The 19436-nt window shown below is 38.8% G+C and overlaps 1 protein-coding gene across 1 annotated transcript in view; it reads left to right on the top strand.

Moving 5' to 3' along the window:
• GLIS3 (GLIS family zinc finger 3) overlaps positions 1 to 19436 on the top strand; it is a 146997-nt gene that overhangs the window by 116853 nt on the left and 10708 nt on the right. The window contains exons 6-7 of the mRNA XM_071580424.1: positions 4666 to 4807; positions 10351 to 10513. Coding sequence (XP_071436525.1) covers positions 4666 to 4807; positions 10351 to 10513 — 305 coding nt within the window. The remainder of the gene's footprint in view (positions 1 to 4665; positions 4808 to 10350; positions 10514 to 19436) is intronic.

Here is a 19436-nt window from a genome sequence, read left to right as displayed (position 1 = left end):
AGTCTGGACTTTGCCAAAGAATTAACTTGAGTTACTTTGAATATATATAGACAGGTTTTGAAGTGACTGAAATCCTATTTGATGTGGTTTAGGCTTTCTCAAAATAATGGAGCAATCCTATACTACTTCTTTTCTGATTAAGGGTATTCATAAACACCATTTCATGTGTTTTCCTTGATGGTATCTGATTTCTATTGTACAAGAGTAATGCTGAGGAAACTAGCCAGGCTGTACAAAAGCATGCAGATCTCAGACATTGTTTAGAGAAACATGAAACAAATTATCTTTTATTTTAGAGACATTTTCTCTGGAATTGTGTCATGCATCAAATCCACAGCATGTCTCTGCATTTTTACTCAAATATAATGAAATTGAAAATTGAGGAACGTAGAATTTACTCCTTTCTAATTACTTCTGCTTCTATTATTTAATCTTGGGTAATTATTTACTCATATGTAAAATTTACAGGAATAGAATTTCCATCTATTGTTCTGAAAGCTGATAAACACTGATTGTCAAAGAAATAAACCAGTTGTAAATCATGACTGACAGTTATTTGTCTTGTGTGTTAGAAAAAACTGCCACATAGTGATAATGGAAATGTCTCCTTTTATTCCCAGCATACAAATACAAAATTTCACTGCTGAGCTCTTAAAATTGAAAATCTAATATTTAGAACAAATATTTCATCCAAGGAAGTTTTAAGTTAGCTGAGCAGTTGATTGTTAACTTGCACTTTGGTCAGCCATAAATTTAGGCTACATTACAGCACACAGAAAATGTCTGTGCTCAGCATGGCAAAATTGTCAGTTACTGATTTCACTATTCAGCAAGGTAACTTTCAAGTCTTGTATTTCTTAAAAACAGATTGCCAAGTTTTCAGTCCTGGCATAATTGTAACCTGTGGTTGTCTGATGATCATGAGGGAGGCAAAGTGATCATGAATAAAGTAAGGTATTGCAGCCAGGATGCTGGGAGATTTGTGCTGGGATGTCATTTATACAGAAGGTAGAGTGTCAACAGTCTTTTGGAGTTGGATGATAAATCTACAGCCTAGATTGAAAAAGAAGTGCATTGGTGTTAATGCAGCAGTTAGATCTGGTCAATTATTATTTCTCCTTCATAGCTTTTTTAACTGAAGATAAAATTCTGTGATTGCAGTTGGTTATTTTTGCTTGTTGTGAAGATCATCTGTCTTTTCATTGTCTGTTTGATGTGTCTTCACATACTGAAGAAAAATCATCACACTGATTTCCCCACATTTGTCAAAATGTAAAACACTGATTTCAGTTAAAACTTTTTTTATGAAATATGTAAAAAAATTTGACTGAGACAGAGTGGATTTTTACTCTGAATATCTTTACAGGAAAAAGAAATGCTTTTATCAGCTTTATTTGAACCAGAGTCCACGTTTTGCTATCTATTTTGTTCTAATAAGGCCACAGTTTATGCCAACTCTTTTAATAGTACAGAGGAAAGATCTGATAGAACATTGGAGAGAGGATGAGCTTTAAATGGCGGAGGAAGGAGGATCCAGCAACCAATGCATAGTTACTGCCTGTGTGAAGAGAAAACAGTAATGGTAGTAGATGGAGTTTTCCAGAAGTTGTGCCTTGTTTGGGAAGCAGCTATAATTTAATGGCTGGTTCTCCTAAAGGAAGCGTACCCATTTCTGGTCCTGCCCTGCTAAGCAGGACCAGAACTCTTGTCACTCTTGTCCACTACTCTTACTCTCTATGCTTTCCAGTGTTTCAGCAGTAAGTACTCTTAAAGAGCAGCTCATGTGCATACCCTGCAGTAGGGGACAGTAAATTTATTCCCAGCATCTGCTATCTGGACAGGGCTTATATGGAAGGTCTGTGGTAGTACTTTTAGTGGCAAATTGAAATAGCAGTGTGTGTCTGCAGTTGCACAAGCTGGTGTGTTACCCACCTCTTGCTCAGAATATTTGATCACATATATGTTAAGTATATATCTTGTCATTCTAAAATTACATACTAAACACATATAACTTCCCATATTGATACTTACATGTTTCTTTACATGTGTAAGTTTATGAATCCTGTATTTCTAGCCCTCGTGGTTGTAAATATGAATTAGCATAGTTAAAGCAACAATTGTCTTCAGAAATCACGTCACAGATCACAGTGTTTCTTTCTTTGTTTTTATTCTTCTGTTGATAATGCTGGGGTTTCTTTGTTTTTATAAGCACTGACTATGGAGTAAGCCAGAAAATTTATTTCAGCACAGATGGTTGTGACAGATTTGTTCTAAAGATCAAAGGTTTTATGAATGCAAAACAAAACTCCTAAACAGTTCAAAATAGAAAAATTTGTAAAATAGGTGGTTGCCTGTTTTATTGTACAAGAACTATTTAATTCTTTTAACTAATATGTAAACAGTTAGCTTTCCTTTTGTTGTTTTGCAAATTGTTTCATCGTATGAGTGCTATCTCATAGAGAAAAATGAATCAGTTTCTTGCAAAAAAATGTACAAGCAAACAACTTTACACAGGCAACTTTGGTGAATTTGTTGTCTGTGTGATAGAATCTTTTGGATAGAAGTCAGATTTTTTCATCATTATTTTCATATTAGGTTCCATAAAAATTTAAAGAGAATTTGACATTTAATTTTACATGCACCTAATTTCATGAAAAGCCATAGCTAGTGATAGCAGCAAACCCAGCATAATTACTTCACAATTGCAGACAACAATACATACTCCACTGGACAAAACATCTGTGCTTATAGCAGATTGTAAGTATGGCTAATGAACAAAATGCATTTTTCAAGGTATTTCTTCTTCCTCTTTACCCTCCTCCTCCACCCTCCACCTTCCCTGACAGAATTCTAGCAAAACAGATATACCTCACAAAAGTATTGTGCCTTGGGGCTTAGGAATGACTTGATGAATTTTTAGGAAAAGGAATAATCGACAACATGCACAGTCTGTGCATAGTAATCATAGCCTGTGTAATATCTCTTTACTACACTGTCCACTCTGTTGGAACAGTGTTATATTAGTACATATTAACAAAAGTAATTCAAATGTTTATCAGCATCTTGTGGCACAGTAATGGGTCTTTTTACAGTTGATTTCAGAATCATTTTCTCTTCTTTCTTAATTTGTGCCATCCCTGGGAGTGTTCAAGGCCAGGCTGGATGGGGCTCCAAGCAGCCTGGTCTAGTGCAAAGTGCCCTTGCCTGTGTCAGGGAGGGTGGAACTAGTTGATCTTTAAGTTGCTTTCCAACTCAAATCATTCTGTGATTCATTTCTGAGTATAAGATGGGCAGAAATTTCTCTTGTTCCTCATCATTGCCTGGGAGGTTTTTAGAGGTGCTAGATTATGTTCTAGTTGCTGTTACCTGCTCATCTCTTATGGCACTAAACAAGAGAGGAGAAACCTCAGTTGCATCTGTGACATTTGCTTCTTGGGACTGTAATGCAGACATGCAGCAAATCCTACTGCACTAGGTCAGGTTTCTGTCTGTCAAACTGCATGAACTTTCTCCTCACCAGCAAGGGGAAAAAGAAAGGATATTTATGGGCATTTCAGCCACTGCAGTGTCCCACATGCATATAAACACAGACTCCTTTTTGTGATGCATTTAAGTGAACACACCAGCCTATGAGCCATGATGACTAGAAGGAACAGGCAAATTTTTGTTATATAGAACAGTAACATCTGGAAGGAAGGGGGAACCTGCATCAGTGCTAATGGCCTTCAGCAGCATTCATCTGCCATAAACCTCAGGATGCACTTTGGCATTTCAGCTAGGACAGCCTTGAGTTAGGGTGCTGCAGAATACTTTCCCCCTATTCTTATTTTGGTTTGGGCCAATTTTTTAACTGATTTTTTTACTGTATTTTATCAGAGCCTCGGAGTGATGCAGTTCAACTCTTCTTACGAACTTGCTTATTAATTATGTGCACAGTGAATTTTTGCTGTATCAGCCAGATAAACAGGCTTGGTGTTGATGGAACAGGTAGCAGGCAAGTGGCCATGCATGCAGCTGGAATTAGAGCAGTGACAGAGCACTCATGGTCAGATCAGTTCATCTCTAATGTGAAACAAATGTAGTCCTAGCCAGTTTAACAACGATGTCTCAGACAATTTCAGTCCATATAAAGTGATCCCACTTCCATCCTGCCCGTCTTGAATGTTACCACTCCTGGCTGCTCATTCCCAGTCCCTCGTTTCCAGTGTCATGACCACCTTTGCTTTTCTGGTCTTGCAGTGAGCCAGTTCAGGGCACTAAACCAGCATGAAAATATTTTTTTTTATGGTACCCCTCTGCTGATACAAGCAATGTCAGGCATGTGTTTAATCTCCTTTACTGATGAACCAGGTCACTCCTCTCTTTTACAGTGTATGAGAAGAGAATGCACTGAAGTCCATTTGTCCAAGGTCCTATCTGTACAAGTAGGTCTTGTCCTGGGTACAGTTTTGTGAAGCATCTGGAAGTGTTTTCTTCCTCGGATTCAAAAAAATGCCTTCTATAACGAAAGGATGATATTAATCAGGATTTAAAAGATTGCGCTCCATTTCCTTCTCTAGTCTCCCATTTCCTCACTGCAATTTTTCACTGTCTTGAGAATTTTTGTGATGCTTCCATTCTTTTTTCCATGTTAAAATTTCTGGGGTTTTATCTCTTATGTTTCAGTTGCGATCAAACTCAGAGCTTGGCCAGGACATTCTGGATGACTACCTCAGAGTCCAGCCCCTCCAGCCAGCCTCATCACTGCATGATGCTGCAGATAATTCCATGGACAACTCCCCAGCACCTGCTCAAGATATTTACCCAGGTATAGAAAAAGACAGATAAAAAGCTACTATAGGATTGCTCACTTTAGATGAGGGATGAGTTTTCAGAGTACAAGGTACTCTGAAATCTGTATCTCATAAGAAAGACAGAATCTGCAAAGTAATATAAAAGTATAGATTTTGAACATATTTTATGTTTTTTGAAGGGAGGCAGGACAAATCATACCATATCCATGAAGTGATCTACTGCAATGCAGAGCGATATTTTTGCTCTGTTTGCATTTGACTTCTACTAACAATTCACTGTTACCATTCCTTGTAGACATCCTGAACACATTAAGCTTCATTTAAAATCACAGAATTTTTCCTCCTCCTTATTCATGGATCCCATATCAGTTTTCCAATCAATCTACATTTATGAACTTAAATGCAGTGTTATGAGCTCTCATGACTTCAAATACACCAATAAACACATTTATATTATAAATGTAATAATTCTATTTTATTGTTTCAGTTAAATATCTGAGATTTTTGTATTAAAATGCCTGACTTTGTCATACTTGTCTCAGTGTGCATTTGTTGTTCACATTTGAACTAAATTTGAAACAATTGGTTACGAATGATAATATGTCTTAAAACTCAAGCCATCAATGGACAAGATGTTGACATTTTTAATGGAGTACTTTAGTAGTTCTGAAAGCATCTGTTTTTAATTTTCTGTCAGAATGCATTACATCTTCTATCAGTTCAAGTTTTAAGTGAGAACAAGATACAGGAAGTAAATGAATTGGCTGCGTTAATGTTATGTGCAGTGAGGAAAATGACATTACACAAAGTGGCCACTTCAACAGGTAGTTTTATTTTACTGAGAGGCTTGTAAAGCTATCAATTCTATTGTATGTTTTTGTCAGGCCTATTGTAAGCTATACACAAGCTGGTGAAGTATCATAGAATCATAGAATCGATTGGGTTGGAAAAGACCTCCGAGATCATCCAGTCCAACCCTTGGTCCAACTCTAGTCCACTTACTAGATCATGGCACTCAGTGCCACATCCAGTCTGCGTTTAAAAGTCTCTAGGGATGGTTTCCTGTCAATTAGTACCCCAAGGTCCCTTTCTGCCTGGCTGCTCTCCAGGCACTCTGTGCCCAGCCTGTAGCTCTGCAGGGGGTTGTTGTGGCCAAAGTGCAGGACCCGGCACTTGGCCTTATTGAACTTCATCCCACTGGAATCAGCCCATCTCTCAAGTCTATCCAGATCCCTCTGCAGAGTCCTCCTGCCTTCCAGCAGGACTTCTACTGTGCTTCTTGTTGCATGGTGGCTGCTTGAGTGTCATGCACTCTGGAGTCTTCAGATTTACAGATGAGCTGAGTGGGATAAAAGCAAACCAGACAGAATGTTTTATTTTTGCTGGGCTTACCACTTAACACACACATGCCCACATATTCCTGGCTACAAAATCCTGTAGGGAAGTATGGACTCCCTAGAGAAAGTAAAAGGGAAGAATATATGGAGGTGATGCTCCCAAGTGCAAAAAATATTTCATATTTTTCCTTCTGTGCAGTAGTAAATCACTTGTTCTTAAGGGCCTCATAAATATTGCTTATAGAAATGAAAAGTTGAATTTAGTAATAAAAATGAGTTTACAAATGAATGTATGTAACTTTATTGAGCTACAAAGTGAAACCTTCACACTGCTTTACTCTACATGTTAAAAACTCTCAGCGCTACTCTGTACTGTCAGTGGTAAGAAGAGAGGTATTTTGGGGGCAGAAATAGATTATCAGAGTGCTGATTTGACAATAATAAGTTCAAGATGCTAATCAATTATAGCATTCCTGGTAATCTGGAAATGGGAGGGTGATTCCTTTGTGTTTAAATATGTTGCGTGGAATGCCAGATTTCTGACTTCCTTAAAGAGTAACTTCTTTAGGCGTTAGATTCATAATATTTTAAATGCTTTTTGGCTTCTTTTTTTTTTCCTTAAAGAAACCTTTCTCAGAATTATCTTCTCCCCTTCAAATAGACTAATTTGTTCCTATGCATTATGACGATATGTGAGAATTTAGCTTCTCATAGACAATCATTTGCAGAGATATTCTTATGGAAAATTGTTATCCATTGATACATTTTCTGGATACATGAATATGTATCCAGGAAAGAAAACATGGTCCTCCCTCTCGGTGGCTGAAACTTTGTGAGTGTGGCACAATCTCAGGTTCACGAGTTGTATCTACCTTGTAAATTGTGCTGTAGCCTGAACTTTTTGAGGGACACAGAGGAACAGCATCCACAATTCCTTGTTTGAATTTTTTTGTTCACTTGGGGTTGGTTTGGTGGGTTTTTGTCAGAAAACCTAAATCTTTTTACAACTGCATTAACTGTGTAAGGTTTTCTTATACTGATAGAGAGAAAAGTTTTTTGTAGGAAGCCTTTTTGTTACGTAATCACAGAATGGTAGAATCATACAATGGTTTGTGTTGGAACTAATCTTAAAGATCGTTCAGTTCCAACACCGTGCCATGGGCAGGAACACATTCCACTAGACCAGCTTGCTCAGAGCCCCATTCAGCCTGGCCTTGAACACTTACAGGGATGGAACATCCGCAACTTCTCTGGGCAACCTGTTCCAGGGCCTCACTATGCTCACAGTGAAGACTCTCTTCCTAATATATAATCTAAATACCTTCTATTTTTGTTTAAAACCCACTTGAAAGTAACATTTAATTCTCCGTCTTTCTGTGCGGATCTACTTGGTGGTGATATATTGGAGTAAGGGAGCATGCTGGTTGCCACGGACATTTGTTCAGTTTCATACCATTTGAATCAGGTATTTAATGGGATCAGGTGCTGAAATGACATTGTCTTGGGTAGATGTTTCCTGCCAGCACTTTAAGCAAACAACTCACGTGTAACAGCTGACCACCAGTTTTGCAATCTCACTTCATTGTGTGCCTGTGGAGGTGCTTTTGTCAGCCCAGTACCTTGAAAGAAGCTGCTCTGACGAAAGATGTGTTGCACTGCCAACAGATGCTCCCTGATCTCTCACACTGTCATTGGTGGTGCTGCTCTAGGAGGTTGCATTACAAAGCATTGTGGGAGCCCAGATATGCTGTTCTGTCATGCTGTGAGCATTTAACATACCCTATGTAAAGGAATATGTTTTTTCAGCTAATATATATGCCTTTTTTCATCCTTAAATATCCTACTGGCCTCTAGTCCCTGCTGTTGTTAGCTCTTACTTTGCACTGAGTACTGTCTCTTCATCAGAAACAGACAAAAAGGTACAGCTGGGAAACCTAGCCAAAAGGTACTACAGTAGCAGATACTACAGTGGGCTTTAGAGTGCCAAAGGTTTAGACTTTAGGATCAGAGAAAGGACAGTGGTTGCACATGCCTGGCTGCAGATAACTTTTTCCCAGGAACAGAATCATCAGGTCTTGGGCAGCACTATGGGAACCTGTGCTACCACTGCATCTGGAATGTGCTAGAGTATGTGCAAGCACAGCATCATTGTCCAGCCTACTCCTGATCCTGAAGAGATTCATTTTAACTTCAAAGATCACAGTACTCAGAAGCTAAGTCATTGTATATTCTGCCACAGTCTAATTAGTTTTTCTTGTGGTAAATGCAAGTTATCCTATTTTTGCAAGGAATAATTTAAGTAGTCTCCTTTTTTATTTAGACAGTCAGGATGTTTCTTTGCAGTGTACTGATATGTTAAATATTCTTTCTGCTTATTCTGTCAGAATGCATGTTTTGTTGTTTTTCAGTATTTTCTTCTGCGCTGCATGTAAACATAAAATAAGAAATTTGGAAGTTCATTCCTTTGTTTTTACCTCTGCATTCGTCTTGATGCTATCATGTTAGATGGGAATGAAGAAAGTGACTTTTGGGGTGCATGAGCAAAGTGGGAAAAAAAATTCCCCAGTCACAGGGGATTTTACCTTAGCCCTTTCTTTGTGAGTTACTCTTCTGGCTTAAGTTGTATTTCATCTCCCTGTAGAGTCTGCATCCTCTGTACCTCTGTTAAGGTTCTACTGTCAGATGTCTGCTATCACTTGGGTTGTGATTAGGAGGCTCTGGTCTATATACAAACCAGCAAATGGTAGAGGCCAGTGGCAAGGTCAGCCTCCATGCCTCCAGCTTTGCCCATAAGTGTGGCTTGTGACAACTTCTCATGACCTAAACATTGGCATTACCTCTGGACATGTTTTTATTCACAAAGTGGTTTCCTGTGTGTCATCTTACCCTGCCTGTCATTTCTACCAGCTGAAAGATGTCCAGGACTGCTCATTCATCAGGCTTCAGCATACACTCCTGAGCTTTCCTTAACTCTGCCTTGGCCTGGTGAATAACCAGTGTGTCACAAGGCAGGCTTGTAAGGACTTGTAAAGTATTTCCACAAATAGGCTGAGGATTTGGGTGGTGAGGTGAACTTTTCACTCTTTTGATCTTGTGTACCAAAATTCAAAACTGTGACCTATGAAATAATTTTCTTGAAGACTCATATATGGTGGGGTTACTGGTAAAGTGGTGTTTCTTCTGCTAGGATTGCAATATCCATGCGGGTGTATTAGCCTATGTAGTGTTTTACCAGTGACAGTGCCCTCTGGGGAACTAGTTTAAATTCTAGGATTTTGTCAATAAATTTGAGTAATTAACTCCAACATATTCACTAACATAATGTAATTTTCATAGGTCGAATTTTATTCTGTAAACTAGGCCAAACAATACTTTTTTTTTTCTAAGAGCCTGGAAGACATGACAGGCAAACAGTGAAAGATCATTTTTATCATGTAGACAGTCAATCCAGTTCATTTTCTGGGTTTATAAAGTATTCAAGATCATGTATTCAACATCAGCATAAGCTACCTGACACAGATGTCAGTAAAAATAGTTGGGTAACAGGATTTTCAGATATCTGATGATTTAACTTCTTTTTTAATTTAAACTACTTTTGACAACAAGGTTAAAGGATTTGGAATCAAGTAATTAGGACATTTTAATGAAGTCCTGTATTGCTTTTTTTTCAGTCATCTAGAAGTGTTCTTTATTGGAAAGTGTACAAGAGCAACCTCATAAAAATTGTTAAACTGTTAATGATGGTTTAAAATTTATGTATGTATTACTGAGAAGTTTGGGGCAACAATAGCAATATTACTCTTCAAGAAATTTGGGATTTCTACCCCTGAGGAGAAAATGAAGAAAGTATTTCACATAATTGGAAACTGTACTTTCTGCTTACCAGTTCAAAAAATAGATATTTTAGGAAGTATTTGACACCTCTTCTAAAATGGGAAAGTATAGAAGATTTGCAGCCTTAGTCGGACAAAAAATTCCAAGACAAGGAACACAGTTATGTCATGCCTGGTGTTACGAAAGTGTTATTTGAAAGTGGCAAAGAGTATTTTTATATGAGTTTTAATTCTTCCATCTGAACAGAAAACAATGCTAAAGATAAATCAGTTAGTTGCTAAGAGCTGGCACTGCAGCTTTATGGGAGCTCTTACCTGTTAATGTTTGGTTAGTTCTCAATATTGTTGCCTGCATGATGAAGGTTATTTCTCTCGTTTTACTTTCAGCAGCTGTGATCCCCAGCACACAGACAAGTCAAAGTGGTACTGCAACTGGGGCAGTGTCCTTGGTCCACCCCAGCAGCCACCACTCCCCAGGACATAATGTACAGGGTAGTCCTCTCCATCCTTCCCCCCAGATACCTCTTCTCTCAGCTGTGGACTCAGAGAGGTAAGACCAGTTCCAGTTTTTCCAGCACTGAGCCTGAAGCAGGACTTGCCTTCAGAGCTGCCAGTATGAGTGGAAACTGAATGTCTGGTGTACAGAGTCAATGGTGGTAGCCCCGGGTATGGGTTTATCAGGAGAAAGAGTGGTAAAAGAGACAATGTTATTCCAGCCTGTGCAGGGAGGCTTTCCATCCATCTGCATTTCAGAGACTTCCTCCAGTCCTCTCTTGACCTCCACAGTGCATAGGACACTGAACTTCAGAGGACCCCAGCCATACCTTATAGAACTGGGGCCTCATGTTTCTTTATACTTGTGGGAGAAGAGTCATATCCTGAGTCATATTCTGTCAATATTCTCTCAATACTAAGTATTTCTACAGGAACTTGGTTTGGAGGGTTTTTGGTGGTTTTTTTATGCTTTTATGTTTGTTTTTTTTAATTGGCATTCTGTTAAGAACAACAGGTAATGAGCAAGTTTTTATTTCACTGGTCTGAGAGTTTGATTCATAGCCAGGATTTATTTTATGTCAGGAATGTATGTTTTATTATATACTGTATAGGTATTGCTGTTTCCATGATTTAAGATACTGCAGTGACATAAAAGCAGATTGCTTGGAAGTGTTTTGATTTTGTGTTTAAACATCCCCTTAAATATTTTCAACAATCTTCCCAATTATTTAGCTAGTGTGTGGTATTCCAGATGTGGAAATCTGCAGTGTATTGAACCAGAAGTCTACCCATCACAAGACTAAAGAGGCCTAAGCAAATAGGTTTTCAGTGGAAAAGTCAGGAAGATAGCACTATCACATGAAATACTGAATTGTTACTATATGTTTATGGATATTTCAACATTATTTTGTAAATATTTCTATTTTTCAGTACTCTAAATGGTATGTTGCTGTATTTCATTAATGTATATCAAAGTGTTCAATTTCCTTGAATGACAGAAATGCCAATAATAAATCTGAAAAGAAAATTCATTAGGTTTCAGTTACTGGTAAATGAGCATAATTTTTTTATGAAAGAGTACTCACTCTGCCTTATGTCAGAAAGATGAAAGAACATAATGACTCAGGGTATTGACAACAAATGTAAGCACTTTTTTGTTTCAGACTTCACATGAATTCAGCCAAGTTCTGGAGTCACTAGAAGTTGTTGAGCATTTTGTACATCAGTCAGAGATAAAACTTGATGCCTCATGATCACTGGAGCTCAGCCACTAGTTCAGTCCTTCCTCCCCACTCCTGACCACATGGTCCTGGTCTTTTTCCCTTGCCCTGGTTCTGGCCCTCTGTGCAGACCCTCTGAGGCTGCCTGTGCCCTCTTACCTGACATGGAGGCTTTTCCTTCCCAGTATAGTTTCCTCTCCAGTGCATGACCTGTCCTTTATCTGTACCAAACAACTGGCAGAGTACAAGGTGACAGGCAGGGACAGATCAATAGTTATTACAGGTGTAAATGTCATTATGAAAGACAGTGATCTTCTCATTAGCCCATTTCTGGGATTCTACTGGTGTAGAACCATAGCAGACACATTTAGGGTGTGAATTCATTAACTCAATTTGGCCTCAAGATAATATAGCACTGTACAGAATAATAAAAAGCTAGCATGGTACACTCCTTTCTCATATGTAACTGTATACACTCTCTCTATAATGGCTAACTTCCATATGTGAGGCTACTTTGGATTAAAAAAAGGGTGCCAGTGTCTTCATTTAGGTAGTGTGACAATTGGCAATTTAAATTCAGAAAATAAAAAATATTACAGCAGTGTTAGTTTGATTACAAAACACATAGTATAAATTATGGGAAGTATTTAAAAGAAAAACTAATGCAGAACCTGCATCTTGAAACTAATACAGGACATTCACCTAGGGGCCCTGCAAGTAGATTGTCATTTGTACCACTTCATGGGGGAAACTAAAGCCGTGAAAATGGAAACTAAACAAACCTTCAATATAGAAGGCATCAGAGATAGTGTCTTTGAAAGGTGTAAATCACCTTGTTTATCCCAATATCTTTGTCAAGAGGACTGCAGGATTCAGGGCAGCAAGTAGGGCATCTGTTGCCCTACATGCATTTTGGGGTTGGACTAGATGACCTTTGAAAGTCCCTTCCAACCCAAACGATTTGGTGATTCTGTGGTCCTGTGTGCATGCCTGGGATCATTCCAGAGCTAGAACTGGCTGACCAGCACTTGCCCAGGCAGAAGTCTGTGTTTGTTGGACTGAAGTCAATCCAAACAGTGAATCCTGGCTTCTTCGATGACTGTGGAGGTCAATCATGTGCCACTTCTTGGACAGCAGTCAGGTTTGTGAGGGACAGAAGCAGGAGATAAGAACTTTCCCTACATCCCCAGGTACCATGGGATAGAGAAATAATTGGAGGGTTTCTTTTGTGTCTTTCTCTCCTAGGTGGAGGGAGGAAGAGTGTGGACTTGATTAAGCCTTACTAATGTGAGAAAATGAACAAAACATGGAACACATCTTACTCTGAACTCATTCTGTGTGTAAAACTCTTGTACACAGAGTGCAAGACAGTTAGAGTCTGGATCCAAGAGTTAACTTCATTTATCAAAGAGAACATACGTAATAAAAATGAAGATTTACATTTAGTTTGTCCCAGCTCTTTGATACTAACTTTTGGTGCTGCCCTAATTGAAATACTGCAGTTATTCAAGGAAGGTATATACCTAAAAGCTTATCTATAAAAAGGACTATGTACTTCACTTCCTTTTCATTCACTTTTGTAATACAAGAAAACATGATCAAACAAGAAGTCTGAAATCTAATTAAAACTCAAATAAAAAATGGGTTTATATGGCACAGTTAACATATACAGCTTGGTGTCCCAAAACTGATGGTGCTAAATGTTTGAAATTAATATTTTTTAAATTCTTTTTTAAAAATTTATTTATTATTATGATTTATTTATTTTGTTTAATAACTTATTTATTTATTATATATTATTCAATATATATACATCTTGCTTTTGAGCAAGAATTAGTCTGTTAACTGATGTGAAACCAGAATTTTTCAGGGACTTGGTGTTCCAGATGATTTTTTTACCTTCCTGTGATCCAGAGCCAAAGCACGATATATCCTGGCTTCACAGGAATTTCTAGAGACTGTGTAAGGCTGAAAAGAAGAACTTAGGGCTGAACTGTTCAGTGTAACAGTACTGTAATGCTGTAGTAAATTCTGCCACAGCACATCTTTTTGCTTATTTGAGTGTGTGGTTATATTTTTTTTACGATTTTGCTGTAAAATAATAACTAGCTCCAAGCCAGACTTCCAGAAGCAAAAACCTCCAAGTACTTCTAACCAAGGAGTCGAGGCATCCAACCGTCACATATTACAAAGCCCTTTGTGTGTGGCATGCAAAAGGATGTCTCAAAGAAAGTCTTTAGTTAAAGACCTTAACAGTGTGGTTTTGAAATAAGTGCACTAACTTCTTTCCAGGCATGGAACAGCTCAGAGGATTGTCTGCTAAGACATTGTCTTTTTTTTTGTTAGTGAGCAAATGACACATGTTTCTATGCTAAAGAGTAGATGTGTCAGCAAGTCTAATCCCAAACCTAAGCCACAGAGTGACAGAATCATGGAGTCATTTAGGTTGGAAAATACCCTGAAGATAATCAAGTCCAACTGTTAACCCAGCACTGCTGAGTTCACCACTACACCATGTTCCTAAGGGCCACATGTATGTGTCTTTTAAATACCTCCAGGGCTGATGAGTCCACAACTTCCCCTGGGCAGCCTGGTCCAAAGCCTTTCTGTGAAGAAATTTTTCCTATTATCCGATCTAAACCTACCCTGACACAACTTGAGGCTGTTTTCTCTTGTACTATTGCTTGTTACTTCAGAGTAGAGACTGAGTCCTACCTACCTGCAACCTCCTTTCAGAGCTGACCTAGCAAAGCTTGAAATTTGTCTCACACTTCTTTTTTCCAAAGGCACTTTTTTCTTTTTCTAAACACTTGCAAAAAACTTAGTTCCGTAATACAAAAGAGCCAAGAGAAATTGCTGAGAGAGATTTTAAAAAAAGTTATTGTAGCCTGTCTCCAGGGAATCTGTGTATTGAGGTGGCTGCTCACAGCTTCCTTCCTTAAATTCCACTTTAAGTTCCAATTAAATTCTCCTTTCATCTTCTCATCAAAGAGAAGATGTGGTGCTGGTCAGAGGGGCTGTTCTTTCTTCCTGCTATCCTGTCTTTGGACTAGATTTTGTTTCGTGTTGACTAAAATATTTTTGTTATGCAAGAAGTTCTGTTCCTTTAAAAAAAACCCAAACAATTTGTAGCAGACAATTCATTGGAGAGAAACATGTATCATAGGTAGATAAATATTAGACTTTTGCTATTTTGGTCAAATGAATGTATTCTTAACTTCAGGGAAAACATTTTCAAAACTGTGCTTGGCAAAAGGTATGCTTTCCTCAAATGTGTTTTTAAAGCATATTTATTTAATTGTCATTGATAGCTATCCAGACTAAATTACAGTGCAGTATGCTGAGTTGCAGAATACTGTATTACAACAGAATGACTTCCCCACTGACAATGGACTGAGGAGCTGCAAAGTCACTAGCACACAGCATAAAGCTTGTAGCTAAACCAAAATGTGAGTTCACAGAAGAATGACAGAGCAGAGAATGGATACATTGCCCCAGATTTGATGGGTTTGCCTAGCAATGCAAAAGCATTCCAAAGGGAATGAGCACAGATTTTTCCTCATTTAACACTGTCAGTGCAGCACTGTTTGAGACACTGTTGGGATCAGCAACCTGCCACAGGCAGCTTGTATTTCAGTCCTCTGTCCAGCCAAGCGATCAACGCATAAGATGAAAGCCTGATCGCCTTACTGTGTGAATTGTGTAAATCTGGATATGTTCCCAAACAGTTGCAGCCCAGGTGAAAAGAATTAGAACTCAGCCAGCTAACAGAGTAGCAACTCAATAAATTTTGTTTAGAAGTTGTTCAAAGAAAACTCTGACTTTTGAATAAAAAAAAGACTGAAGTTTTCAGTTTTAATGTTCCATTTTGGAAACATACTCATAGCAACCAAGTTGCCTAAATGATGGCGTGTGCTTTACAATTCCGTGCAAAGTTGAGAAAAAAACAAAGAATGAAGACATAACTACATTCAACACAGTTACGTAGTTTCGTTTTCAGAGTTCATGCTGGTAGCATTTTGTTCCATAGTGTAGCATAGATCAGTGGTAGGTAAATTAGGTCTTTTATACGCAGGTGCAGTTTCTTTTTGTTCAGTATATGTTTAAAAAAATATTTGGTTGCAGCGACATAAGTTGAGGAATTGCAAAGTATTTGAGGTTCTAAGTGAAGAGACATAACAGGTTTTTTCCCTGATGCACCAAGTACTTATTTACAGATGGCCAACCATAATAAAATAAACTCTTTGAATAGTTATAAGCACTATATTTACACTGTATAAATACATTACTACTGTTATATTTCCTCTTCTCTTTCTTTTCCACACATTGCTTAGATTTTGCATGTAGTTGTAGGACATGTTAACCGGGCAAGATCCAATAAACAAATGCTACAGTAAAATATTTTTTTCATGTATCCATAACCAGTCCTAGTCATTAGCAAACATCCTTTATGTGTGCCATTTTAACTAATCTCACCAAAACAGGTAAGCTTTGATAACTTTGTCGTCTGTCTTGCTTACTACCAAATCTAGTCATGTTCTCCAGCAGGACACCTTTTCCTAGCTAGTGTTGGAAAGAAAGAGGCTTCTTAATGCCTCCAGAAATATTCCTACTCTGATTTTGCATCCACTGAGCACAAGGAACGGCGATTTTCAGCAAATCTGGCTGGTTCCTGATTGCATCAACTGCTGGGTTTGGCTACAGTTCCACATAGCTCTTTCCAAGTGCTTACAAGCTGGTCCTGATTGTTTCAGGGACAGAATTAAACTTGCTGTTCCCCCAGTAACAGACTGAACTGAGACAAGTTTCTCATTTGTTATGCAGAAGGAAAGAAAAAGTAGATAACTATAGTCATGGGTATGAGTAAGCCTGGCATTCATAAAGGGATTCATAGATTGTTATAGATATCACAAATGGCTACTAAAAAGGATCCCTGTCTGGCTATACAATATAGTCCATTATTATTTTTGGGAGGGTTTTTTTTGGATGTTAAATCAAATGTGAAATCTATAAAACTGTGCTTTTTCTTTGAATTTTGGAAAGGATTTTTTCCCTGTTAGTGGCTGCTAGCTAAAACAATTTTTCAGATACTAATTTTCACAAATTTGTTTTGAAAACATGCAGTATTATCTACCATCATTAATAGTATTTGAAGACTGTCTGTACATTGCTTTTAATCTCTGGCAGCAGATAGCAGTCTTCCTACGTGAGTGCTATAAAAAAACCCAACTTCAATCGTTACTCAGGAGACATATAACTAGGTAGTTGTAGCACTTTTTAAAAATCTATGATCTTTTTATCACAGTATCACTACTGATTTTTCTTTTTAAAACAGTTATTCTCTATTATTATTGAGAAATGCATGCTTTGTTCTCTTCTTTAGTATGTCTTTAAATTTACTCTGCATCAGTTATCTAGAACAGTTAAATAGTTGATATGTTAAAGACTCGATGACTCAGTAGTGACATCTTTATCTCCTCCACCTATATAACACATCAGAAGTATTATATGTTTATGAAGTTAATATCACATCAGGACTAAGACCATCCAAACCCTATCTAAAATGCCTAAAAATGTAATTCTCAGGGAAAACTGAGCAGGTAGTAAATCATCCACAGTTCATCTTGACACTTGATACACTCCAAATGTAGATGATGGATCACCAGAATTGTAGTAAATAGCTTTCAAATGAAATGAAAATCAAGTAAGTAATGTGTGACAGATACAAATTCTCAGCTGCAGCATAAAAGCTCTCAGGTGTCTTTGATTTAAATGCAGTTACAACCTGTACAATGACCCTGTCCAGAGGTGTTCTGTGGTGCCACCACCACAGTTGCACCTTCTGTTTTTATTCAGGGTGTAATAAAAGCTTCCTTACGCTTCTTCAGGGAAAACATACTTTTTTTGCTAGCTTAGAAAACGTCATTAGTATATTGCGGTCCAGTACCAGGACAACAAGGACCAGATCCACACTTTAGAATCATAGAATTATAGACTCGATTGGGTTGGAAAAGACCTCCAAGATCATCAAGTCCAACCCTTGGTCCAACTCCAGTCCATTTACCAGATCATGGTACTCAGCGCCACGTCCAATCTGCGTTTAAAAATCTCTAGGGATGGGGAATCCACCACCTCTCTGGGCAGCCCATTCCAATGTCTGATTACTCTCTCTGGAAAGAATTTTTTTCTGATATCCAACTTCAATTTCCCCTGGCAGAGCTTAAGCCCGTGCCCCCTTGTCCTATTGCTGAGTGCCTGGGAGAAGAGACCAGCCCCCACCTGGCTATAACTTCCCTTAAGGTAGTTCTAGACAGTGATGAGGTCACCTCTGAGCCTCCTCTTCCCCAGGCTAAACAGTCCCAGCTCCCTCAGCCTCTCCCCATAGGGCTTGTGCTCCAGTCCCTTCACCAGCCTTGTTGCTCTTCTCTGGACTCGCTCCAGCACCTCAATATCCTTTCTGAACTGAGGGGCCCAGAACTGAACACAGTACTCAAGGTGTGGCCTCACCAATGCAGAGTACAGGGGAAGGATCACTTCCCTGGCCCTGCTGGCCACACTATTTTTGATACAGGCCAGGATCCCATTGGCCTTCTTGGCCACCTGGGCACACTGTTGGCTCATGTTGAGCTTCCTGTCAATTAGTACCCCAAGGTCCCTTTCTGCCTGGCTGCTCTCCAGCCACTCTGTGCCCAGCCTGTAGCGCTGCAGGGGGTTGTTGAGGCCAAAGTGCAGGACCCGGCACTTGGCCTTATTGAACTTCATCCCACTGGAATCAGCCCATCTCTCAAGTCTATCCAGATCCCTCTGCAGAGCCCTCCTGCCTTCCAGCAGGTCGACACTCCCTCCCAACTTGGTGTCATCAGCAAATTTGCTGATGATGGACTCAATCCCCTCATCTAAATCATCAATAAAGATGTTAAACAGGACTGGACCCAACACAGACCCCTGGGGAACATCACTGGTGACTGGCCGCCAGCTGGATACTGGTAGACTGTGTTAACTGCAGGCACTAATCCCTTCAAGCAGCAGCTACTGAGCACACAGGGAAGGATAGCTGGATACTCTTTCTCAGCATACTTGCAGCTTGCTTTTAGCAGTGAAGAGAGAGGCATCTGTGACCAGAATTCTACATCAGTTTCCACTAACCCTGCTGCAGAAATATCCTGTCCCTTTTTGTTGGCCTTTTCATCTTTTCTATGATGGATGAGAACGTGGCCTAGAGCCATTCCTGAGCCATGGCTGAGCTTTCATCAGTTAGATTCCACTGGTCTAATGGGTGGTTTGATCACTGGGGAGACAGAATGGGCTCTCACAACCTTAGATTTCCATATGCAAAAATGATCCTAAGCACCTATTGTAGTATACTTTGAGGTATGCAATTTTAAGGAAATGTAGAAAAAATTTCCATAAAAAAAGTAAAGTTCACAAAACTCTTGTTTAAAATCTTAAAAAGTAATGTGTATCCTTGTAGAGCCAGTAGTGACAGAGCTGTGCAAAACATACCACTGAAATAATGAGACTCTGTGGCAGTTGTGCCACCAGGTTTGTTCTCAAGACTCTTCTGGCTTGTGAGTTTATACTTTGAGTCCAGATCAACAATTTGATCTGGTCAAACTGGAATCAATTTATCACATGTCGTTATTTACATTATATTGACTTCAGATTGGGTTTTTTTCGAGTAGCCTTATATAACATACAAAGATTTCTAGAACCTGAAACCTGGACCTGAACCTAATATCTATCTCCTGAGGGACCCGT

This window comes from Pithys albifrons, chromosome Z, assembly GCF_047495875.1.
Source record: "Pithys albifrons albifrons isolate INPA30051 chromosome Z, PitAlb_v1, whole genome shotgun sequence".
Lineage (NCBI taxonomy): Eukaryota > Metazoa > Chordata > Aves > Passeriformes > Thamnophilidae > Pithys > Pithys albifrons.
The sequence above is the reverse complement of the archived record's forward strand: the minus strand, read 5'-3'. Positions and strand labels throughout refer to the sequence as shown.